Here is an 11,747-nt window from a genome sequence, read left to right as displayed (position 1 = left end):
GGTGAGTGATTTTAAATTTTAATACACTAATGTGTTTGGACGACCTTTTTCAATATCCTGGGTTGCGGTATGTACCTACTTTATTAATTAATTTTCCCTCATTTTGACAGACTTACGACAATTACAATGATTAATAATCAAGTTAAAATATTATTAAAATTAAAAATATGTAAGTGAAATATAAGTGTGTATGATAACTGATTAAAAATTGAAATTATGTGCCATATTTAGATTGATATAAAATTCCTATAGATTTTATATATTTTTATCTTAATTTTTGCAACTTCATCTTTTATATTGTACGTATCAATTACTCGCTCAAACACATTGCTTTTACTATGTGGGTAAAAAGGTATTTCAGTATTCATCCAAACGGGGCAAACGCATGACACCCAACTAATATAATACGTAGGTCGATACTAGGAATTTAAGGCCTATATAATGTCTATCACATTAAAATTTAATGTATCATTTGTTTAAGAAAATGTATATATTAGTTACTTATTGGTTTACAAAAATAAGTTACTGAAGTTAATGAAAATCAGTTATTTTCGACATTATTTCAGTTAGACAATATCCACCACAATTTCTATTTTGTAATTTGTTGTACATTATTTTACAATATATTATTATTTATTAAAGTGGCATTGTGTTAATAAGTAGCTAATAGGTATTAAAAATAGGCACAAATAGAGGAGAGCCCCATTCCAACATTTCCTACATTTTGTTATAAGCTTATTTAATATTATTTAAGTAAGGCTTTAGCCCCCTCCCCCAAATCCCAAACACTATTGGCACGTATGGCACTAATCTACACAAACACAGTAGGTACATTCGTACGTAGTAGTGGTATGTCTAATGTCATACCTATTATACCAAATTTTAGGTCAATTTATACATTATTTTCAAATATTAAGTTGACAAAGGAAATAAGACTACATCAATGGATTTTTGGTACTTCCCACTTCTTATAAATTAAGACACCAACGAGACAGCATAGGTAACCTTACCTCTAAGTTTGATAATAGGTAAATTCTTTCTATTAATAAAGTTTTACACAAAATTGAAACCAGTGAACACAAATTTAATATGTCAAATTCATATATCATACGGAGACAACACAATATGTGGATAAGGCATACTTTAACCAACAATAATGAATTATCTTTAATGTTTTGAACTTGAAGAGAACCCTAACTTAGAGAATGAGGACATTTATGGATTAATATATAATAAAAACACATTAATATTTTGTTTTTTTTTTTTTTAATTAAGTATTTTATCATGAAAGAAAAAAATGTTCATATACATAGGCTAGTAGAGAAAATAATATACTAAATCTACAATGAAGATGGCTTGCATTAGCATACAAATAATTATCAATAAAAATAATTAATCATTCAATGATGATAAATTATTGTACACATTACGTCACAGTATGTTTAACGTGGACGTAACATAGTACGTCATACAATGCCTAGAATAACTATAAGTAATAACTATTATATAGTTAACATATTTGAATAAAAATTGTATAATTATAAAAAACCGTTTGAAAAAAATACTATAATATATGAACCAAATATAATTTTGAAGCAAAAAATTAAATTAAATAGAAAAGAACAATCTAAAAAGCAACATATTTTACAATATAATTATTTATTATTATTTTTTTTTACACCGAGCGAAAAGGCTTGAGCTTAAAACAACAACACTAAATTCTCACCAGTTATCAAAATGTATATTATGATTAATTTGATAATTATTAAAAAAAAATAGTATATATTTGCACCAAAACATTGGTCATGACAAAGCCATGGTTATCTACTTCTAAATTTGTAAATTTTATAAAAGTACAAACGGTTTTAAACTTAAAAAAAATGTTCATTTAAAAAAATTACACTTACTAAATTTTATGGAAGTAACTATACACTTAAAATGTAAAATTTGTTGTAATAATAAGACAAAAATAATATACAGTGTGAATCGCCTTTGGAAGATGTAATGTGAGATGGAATGTACCGTGTATGCGATAATTCGTTTCACATAATGATTGGACATATATTATGCCTCATACCAAAAATATCATAATATTATAACTAAAACTCACAACAATTTTTTCTTTTTTAAATTAACACTAAATCTTTAATTTGGGGTGAAAATAAAAATAACAGAATTTTTCTTAACGTTTTATAAATATTTTTAAATTAAAATAAATACAATTAATTGCTAAAAAAAAAATGATATATATAATATAAATAAACTTACAGAAGTTAATATTTGATCAAGTTGTGTCATTTTTTTTTTGTTTGTATATATTTATATTATTTATATAAATATATACAGGTATATAAAATAGTAAAAAAAATAACTATTTAAAAATTAAGTTTGGTCCGGGAATGTTTTTTGGTTGTAAAAAATTTGAGCGTAACGTTTCATTATCAAAAGAGCAAATATGTGTAAAAAAGAAAGATATTGTAATCAAATCATATTATAATGATTTAACTTTAAATTTCAATCTAATGTTATTATATTTAGTTATTTTTTAAGTATAAAATCTAATATAATAATAAATAATAATAAAAAAAATATTTATATTTATAAACAGCCGATTAAAAAAAAAAAATTGTACAAAAAAGTATTATGTCGCAGAGATTTGTTTCATTTCAATTTACAAAAATCATGTATAAAAATAATTTGAAAAGAACAATACATAAATTTATTTATGATCATCAAAATGGGAATGTGTTTTTTAGTTGTAGGATTTAAAAAAAAATAAAGAGGAATTATGAAATAAAACATTTTTTTTCACATAAAATAGTAGGTAATAACATTAGTGTAGTTTTCGATAACTGACGTCAACGATACATTTAGTGAATAATAATAATAAAAATAAACCGTAGAGCATATTTTAATTGCCTTCGTTGTGACCAGCATCACCATTTGTAACTGCTATTGCATCACATACTCCATTTATTTCATGCAAATCCTGTAAAGTAATAAACAATAAATCAAATATCATTTTTTTAAATTTATAATACTTATGACCAACATTAAATAACGCTTACAATAAAAATCAGCTGTTGCGATCAAGTCTGACAAGTTTAAATCATGTCCACAAAATATACAAGGTTTATTTAATTAAGTCATGCACAATATAGTTTTTCTAAGTAAAAACCCAAGGGAAATACTAAGAAAAACTAATTACGTTGAAAATTGAATACAAAATACTTACATTTGAAATTTCATTGGTCGCATCATTAATATCAGCTGCGTTGGATAGCTTGATTGCTTCAATTTTTTCAGATAAAGAATTTACCTAAAACATTAAAATATATTTGAATAAATATTATGTATGTATAAAAGTATAATATACTGAGTTATAAAATAGATAAACAAATTCAATTACGTCAGGCGAGGAAGGCTCGGATTTTTCAGCTTCAACGTGGTTACCGTTAACCAAAGGTACCTCAGCCACTTCTTTTTCAATATCAGATGTATTTAAACCTTCAGGAGGTTCAGCCAAACCTTCTCCACCACCAACTGTTTCATCCTAAAATAGTCACTTATTTAGAATAAAATTCATTAATGTTAAATAAAATAAATATTTTTCTTACCTCAGGTTCAGCTTGTACAACCTCTGGTTCCACAGGTTGGACTGGAGCAGGAGTTTCAACAATAGTTGGTGTTGGTGCAACAGGGGTTGGTTCTACTGGGGGAGGACTACTAGGTAAAGGAGGCGGAATTTCAGCCACATTTGTGATCTGAAATAAAATAATTAATAGATTAATACTTGGATAGAGATAATGTAGCTATTGTGTATTTACATTTAATTCAACAGCTTCAGGTTCTTTCTTTTCAACAACAGTCGCAGGTTCTTCAGTGACTTTTGGAACTTCGACAGCAGATTCAGGTTCTGGTTTGGCTACTTCTTTTACTGTTTCTTCTTCGGCCACCTGGAAATAATATTAATTAATTTTTATTTCACAATTGACTATGCTGGATTTATATTACTAATGTGGGCAAGGTCAAAAACAGTTAACAATCAAAAATGATTCACAGGAGTCGGGATATGTGTTGACGTTTTTTGTGTATACAATGATCGAATTATGTTCAATTAACAGCGACAATAAATAAGTAAGTCTTGTAACACTGAGAGGTCAACAACTAAGGAGATTCTCCCATTAATCAATTCGCCCCTACGGGAACCAACCAATAAATTAGACCACTATAAATAATAAAGATATTTTTCATTCTTTCATTCAGTCATCTATTCTATACTCGTTAAGGGCTGTTTAGTATGATTTATATCATAATATACATGTTTAAAATGAGTGACAAATAAAGTAACTGAGTAACATTTAAACGTAAAATATTTAAAGAAAAAATTCAAAATAAAATCGATATTAAATCTTATTATTTTTAAAAAACATACTGTTTACGATATATATATGACGTATTGAATGTTGAACGATAAAATAAACTTATCCCATTTAAATATTAACATATATTTTTTTTTAAATCACGTAGGTATAAAAAAAATTATATATATATAAGTATTTAAAAAAAATCATAGGTTCATATTATGGAACACATATTTTGTTAAAATGTATTTATTAAATTTATAGACACGAGACTCGTAAAAACTATAACGAACTTCATACTCTCAAAAGTTTTACTTTTTTAAAATTATTTTAAATCACTATATTTTAAGTTAAGCATAAATAAATCCTGAAGATGTTTCAAATATAAAGTGCAACGTGCAAGTCCTGTTTTTTATTATACCTTGGGCAACAAAGCGGAATCCCTAGAAGACATTATAACGGTAACGAAGTAGATCGTAAATTTCACTTAAATTGCTTAAAAGCGAAATAACACACGACAAGCACAACCGGACTAGACACTGTTTCTTAGCGTTGGCGGACATTATATTTATAGCGCCATAAGACAACGGGTATTATGGAGGGACGACAGGATGATGAAACATATTGTTTACAATTAGTATTTTTTTATTGATTTGTTATTCTGATTTGATATCGTTTCCCGCCACGCTTACTCGATTTTCGGATACACTTACAGTTGCTATACGCAATATATGAGTAGTTGCATAAATTGTAACTAGGACGATACGTGAAAAGGATCCTTGAACAAAGATGATCAACCGTGATGAACACCGACAGAAAAAAAAATAATGTAGAGAATCGCATAATGTATACTTTAGTACATAGAAAAATCTTTTTGAAAATTCAAACTCGAGCATTTTTAAAGATTTAGTTAAAAATATATACATTGTACAGCAACACCAAAAAGAATAAGACGTAATAATAGAATACCTAAACTATGTATTATAGCATTGATTATAAATACTAGTATTTATAATCAATGATTATAGTAACAAATAATATACAATTAATGCTAAGTCATCCCTAGGATTTAGTAATAAGGTAAATTAAGAACGCCAATAGATTTCAAAAAAATCCAACAATACAAACTATTCAAAGAATATTTACTATTTAGTTATGACTAAATTAGTAAGATGTAGTTATACCTAAATTAGTCATAGATCAATACAATTTCTTCGTTTGAAAATCAAACCGATGCCCGTTGTAAAATAAGTAATTTTATTAATGGGAAATTAAATCTTAAAATATTATGCTTTTTTATTAAATGGTTATTATCAATAAGACATTCGCATTTTTTTCATAAGGAGTTTAACGCTTAAAATAAATTACATAATATAAGACAAGGATAAAAACAACTTTTAAGTGGATACTTATGTGGGTCAATTTTCATAAGTTTTTGTAATAATTTGTTTTTTTTTTTAGTTTGGAAATAATAAACCTACAATTTATTGATAGAATGAGTCATTTTGAATTTTTAAACTGAACTTTTACTAATTACCGATCCAACTACTTTTATTATTAAACAAAAAAAATATTTATCATTTTGAGTTTTGACTGAAAATCCTTTATATGGGTGTTTGAGGTTATATCCAAGCTAATATACATTTTGACATATTTTATGTATTTATTACTTTTTTTTGAATCAACGTTTTGGATTAACAACTTATGAATTGCACACCATCGTCGAGCAATTTTTAATTTAATAGGCTCAAGCTTTAAAACTGTGACAGTATTTGCGTACTTATAATATGCGTATCGCAATATATTAATACAACGATTTTAACAATATATGTTTATTAGAAAGGACATTTTTCAAATTATAATGCTGATATATAAAATACGATCGTAAATAATTAACGATATACGATTACATTTCATAAAGAACAGTATCAATGTATTTGATTCAGCTTAGACCTATCGTATATCTAATGCCCTAGTTCGATCATATGACAAATGCATAGTAAACACGTTGACTTCACTACTTTAAAAGTATATAAATTGAATTATTCTATTATCACTTCAGTATGATATAGTATGAATAGGATAATCTAATTTATAGCAATAAAACTAATAGGTAGCTAATAATATTATAAAATGCTATTCAAATTAAAATATTTTATATTATAATTTATAAGTGTATACTAATAGTATACACCACTAAGCCTTGATGATCCATAGTTTGACGCCGGAATCGTTATGATCGGTTTTATTTTTTCATCAGTCTTAAGATTTAGTGGGAATGGGCTTGTAACGATATGAAACGAATTCAGAAGATATTAATCATGTTTGGATATGCAATAAAAAAATATATTTCGTCTCACGAGATTTATTATTTAAAAATAATATTAATATGTATTAATATCTATTTGGATTCTACAGATATATTACCTATATACAATTATCTATACAAATTACAAATCAAGAGGTATGAATACATTAGTTCCGATTCAGATTATTTAAAATAATTGTAGATAAATCAAGATAAATACCTATTATTATATGATATTAAACATTTTTTAACTATCAAAATAGCATGGGTTTAAAGTCCTTATTTAACAAATATTTACACCGCTGAAACCAAACAAATATTCGATAGGTATTTAATAATAGATATTGGGTATAATAATTATCAAAAAATAACCTTATCCTAACCTTCAGAACATACCTATATTTTTAATCATCACAATATATATTACATGGTCTTTAAAATACCTGTAAGTTTTATCGATTTGTTACTAAGTCGAATTTTATTAAAAACCTAAAATATATATTAAATGTGCTTACTAATGTTTAAAAACATATCTTTTTAAAATTAAAATACTATTAAATAACTGGGATGAAAAAGTTCTATATAGTATAAATTATTTGAACGATTATTAATAATTATTGTTCTATAAAATACTTTTAAAAATAATAATTAAATCTAATGGATTGCATTATTTTTTTAAAAAAGATTATTAAGAATATGCATTTTGATACAATTTGATAGTCACGAATAAAAATATAACAACGATTATGGATACTCCAGTTTATTGTTATGAAGAGGTACCTATAAACGTTTATTTTGGTTTTTGATGTATGAACCACCATTAGGTTGAAAAATCAAAAATGGCGTACTTGACTTCCGGAGACAAAAGCTACTGTCTGATGAATAGGTATAGCACACAATGTATTCATATTTCATAATATTACAATATCGGGGGAGCAGAGCAAAGACAGATCGTATGGCAGCATCAATTTATCAACGGAGTATCCCCATCATGGTTTATTAACCACATTTTATATTATTAAAATGAGTTTCGAGTACACAACATGACTGTTTTTATTTTTTTCCGCGGACAAAACGACTCTTCATGACGTAAAAAATATTTCCTCACATATGTATACCATCCAACTTCCTATTGTTTTTTCTTAAAATATATTTAAACAAGCATTCCATTCCATATTATATTTAGTACACTTAATAACATTTCAAAAAAAGCGTTTATCTCACGTACCTCGTAGAATTTGACAATTTATTATTATAATGACTATATATTATAATATTATATGTTTTCTAGGCGAGTAAAAAACCTGGCTGATGGTGGGGCAGTAGCAGCGTATCGCCTTCGTTCCGCAGTTACGCGCCATTTGAACATCAGTAGCAGTATCTAACAGTCAGTGTGTGCGTGTATAAATATAGTACGCTGCTGCGGACACCACGCCACAACTGTTGGTAGGTTGGGTCTTTGTCGAAAAACAGAAGAAAAAGAAAAAAACCAACATGGTTCAATGTACCCCGGCGGCACATAAACCGGTTGAAGACACGACGACAAAGCTATTATACAATGCCACAATATTGTGTGTATCGGGAACTATCGGTTAAGGGGAAAAACGAATATCGCGCCTTCCGCTTTTGTTAGTCTTCAATGTCTCCGAAGGACGCGATCTTTGGATTTAACCGTTATCTCCATTGTTCATACAGACCCTGAAGGTTTTCCTCGCTACTATATTATGCATTTCTTACGGGAACCTATATTTTATGCGGTGTTCCCATTATTAAATAGGTATATGCAAATTTACGGAATCCATTAAGATACAACTCAAACAACAGTGATTAAAGAACAACACTATTAATTTTATTTTCAGCATTGACCTACCCACGTACTATAAGACTTTGGTTTGAATATAACAAAATATGACAATGGGTAATAAGAAGTTAGTTATCAACTAATATAACATCAAATATTATATTTATCAAATATATTTTTATAAAAATGATAAAACTGACATTTTTTTTTTTTAACAAAATGTTTTTACAATAGGTATTAACTATTAGGTACCTTGATTGTACTTTGACACTGACATATTAAAACGTACATTTAAATTTGTATAATTTAGTATAGTATATTATTTAAAAATTAAAATACAAATACCTAACAAATTATAAAAACGTATTGGATTGGTTTCTTATAAACATTTATTAAAACGCAAGTTTTAAATTTATAATTCTCGTTTATAAAATATAATCTTATGAGAGGCGTTGTCTTATATTGTTTAAGAAATACGAGCTTCAATTGATAACTGTCACCTGTCATTGTTATGTAATTCACAGAGTTCTAATAAAATAACAACAAATGTATGAAAACAACTGCTTCTAGGTACCTACATTATTATATTATTCACACTTCAAAAGTTAAAAAAATTATATCAACAACATATTTCAAGAATTCTAGATGCAGAATAAAACAGTTTGTTAAATGCGTACATCATGGATTCAATTATCAAAGCAGAGAAAACACGATAAACGATAATAATAATGCTTGAATAATGTAAGCAATGAACACAGCAATGAAAAATTGTAGTTGATTTTGCAAGACAATAAATAGTTATGATATTTTTATTAATTTATAATGTACCTAAATATTAACAAACATGACTACACTAGCAGGACGCCAAACTGCAAAATTTTGTTATTTCAGTTAGACTCATTAATCGAAACATCTTCACAAAGATGTCAAAAATTAATGTAAAATTAAAATGAATGCAAAAATATTCCCAAGTTTAATGCTACCGAAAGCAAATATATCTAAACAATAATAATTAACATACAATTAATAAAGGTAGGTATAGTATAATATTAAAATATAACGAATCAAGGCCACACGATTTCAAAAATACTTTTTCTTACGTTTTATAATAGTGTTGTTAACTATGACATCACTTTCCGATCATTCATAAAATACTTTTGTGAACTTATTTTCCCACGTGTGACATAAACATCGGTGTGACATCATCTTCTCTTTCTTATAAACCATACAGCCGTTATTTAAATTAAATACATATCCACTATGCTATTGTTTTTAATTAGTTACAATTTGAAGCTCTTATATTTGTATGCATATATTTTTTAGGTTAATACATACACACTTATATGTACGAGTATAAACGAAAAAAGATAGTGAAAAATTCCTAAGATTATTATGTTATTGAATGATAAGAATAATGGTATGTATAATGGCACATAAGATAAATCATTATAAATTTTAGCTATAGCTATAATTTAAATAATCATAAATCATAATAAATGAAAACATATTAAATTGTTTCACTGAAAAATTGAAGTTTATAAGTATAATATATAAAAACAATAATAACACTAATTGCTGAAGTAGAATTAAAATATATTAATTATACATTTTGCCTTCAAAAAAACAAGCAATAAATCCCTTATCGTTTAACATATATTTTTTTGAACTGGTAATTTATTCAATATATCTGATGATCTGATTGATACACAATCAATTAATAATTTTAACATATTTGCATTTCATATTGAGTTAAGTATCGTCTTAATATTTAAATAAAATATCGCTATCTATTCCATCAAACGGAAAATACGATTGAACTCGAAAATTATCATTTACCGGTGTTTGACGGAAGGTAATATAAATAAGGGTCTTCCTATTCCTAATTCAATTTTTTTCTAATTTGAATACACTCGACGGGGTTGTAATTTCAGAACATCTCGCTCACACCTTGTATACTTCCGATTAACCAGTATTATGCGTATTTAATTGAGTAAATACTGTGAATCGGGATGTGGGTGGAATAAAACATAATAAATATCAGACCGGGCAAATCTTGATGGTAACCGATGTGGGTGGCGGATATATTCAATTTTGGGATAGTTGGTAACCGGCCGGTTTGATATTATAATACGTACATAAACGCTACAGCTCGAGCTCACTATACAACGTGTTGCTATGGATACTGGGGCGTCGCGACGGGTCTGTAGCGATCGATCGTGCGCGTCTCGCGTTCTAGACCCTCCCAGACCAGATATATTTTTTTCGTCTGCATGACAGTTTTTGGTTTTTGGTTTCATGCCCTCGTACAATAATTTTTTTTTTTTTGTCAACCATTCCCTTTCAGACTACTATTTGGTTTTTTGGGGCAGGCCTTATATTTTTTCAATACAAAAACCCATTTATTGACCGAACGGATTACGATTTTACTGTAATTTCGAAATGGGGACCGCTGCGAGTATTGAAGTTAGGACTTAACGTGGAATGCCTTTTGACGGAAAGCTAGCCGTGTTAAATTAAAGCGCATGTTTAATGACGACTGTAGTACGTAGCTATACATTCTATTTATTTTAACCATGACCTATGATCATAAAATCGACTCAGAAAGTCTGAAATGATAAAATTAAGTTATTAAACAATGGGTAAATAAGAGATTGTTTTTATTTTTAAATATATTTGTCTCAGCAAGTAAATCGGGAAGTTTCAGGTCAAATTAAAAATAAGTCCTTGATACACTGTTTAATAATATTTTACTAATACAACAAATTATTATATTCAAAAATATTCAATAAACAGGCCATTGAAAATTAATAATATTGTATATTTTAAATAAGTCATTTAATTTAATAATAATATACTCATCAATTAATTTTAAAATAAGCATATATAGGGTGTTACCACTGGGTACCTTCCCTAATCTTATTATCATATCATTCTTACTCGTCACTTATCAAACCTATTTATTATACTAAGAAGATGTATAGATTGTAGATTACTTCAATAAAAAATAAGCATATAAATATAAATTTTAAGCAATTTAAGATAACAAATCCCTTACAAACTGTTCATTGCAAATATCAATTTCAAAATCGATACACAATTATTTTATTATTATTAATGATACAAATGCTTCTAGCGACTATATTTCTTGCAAATAACCTCCAAACTCGTTATGAAAATACCCAACAAACACATTTTTATGCCAAGAGTTCATTTTATGAGTCTAGTTCTAGTACGCAAAGTAGTAAGTACCTCTTAGAAAAACTGCTATTGGAGT

General features: G+C 27.1%; 1 protein-coding gene across 1 annotated transcript in view; it reads right to left on the bottom strand.

Annotated features, from left to right (window-relative positions):
- Nucleotides 1-1,249: 1,249 nt before the first annotated feature.
- Nucleotides 1,250-11,747, bottom strand: part of LOC132946268 (A-kinase anchor protein 200-like) — a 38,116-nt gene continuing 27,618 nt past the window's right edge. Inside the window, exons 4-8 of the mRNA XM_061016172.1 lie at nucleotides 3,828-3,956; nucleotides 3,618-3,764; nucleotides 3,410-3,553; nucleotides 3,236-3,319; nucleotides 1,250-2,989 (exon numbers count right to left, since the gene is read on the bottom strand). Coding sequence (XP_060872155.1) covers nucleotides 2,912-2,989; nucleotides 3,236-3,319; nucleotides 3,410-3,553; nucleotides 3,618-3,764; nucleotides 3,828-3,956 — 582 coding nt within the window. The 3' untranslated portion in view covers nucleotides 1,250-2,911. The remainder of the gene's footprint in view (nucleotides 2,990-3,235; nucleotides 3,320-3,409; nucleotides 3,554-3,617; nucleotides 3,765-3,827; nucleotides 3,957-11,747) is intronic.

This window comes from Metopolophium dirhodum, chromosome 6 (genome assembly GCF_019925205.1).
Source record: "Metopolophium dirhodum isolate CAU chromosome 6, ASM1992520v1, whole genome shotgun sequence".
In the NCBI taxonomy this organism is placed as follows: Eukaryota; Metazoa; Arthropoda; class Insecta; order Hemiptera; family Aphididae; genus Metopolophium; species Metopolophium dirhodum.
This window is presented reverse-complemented; position numbering and strand designations above follow the sequence as displayed.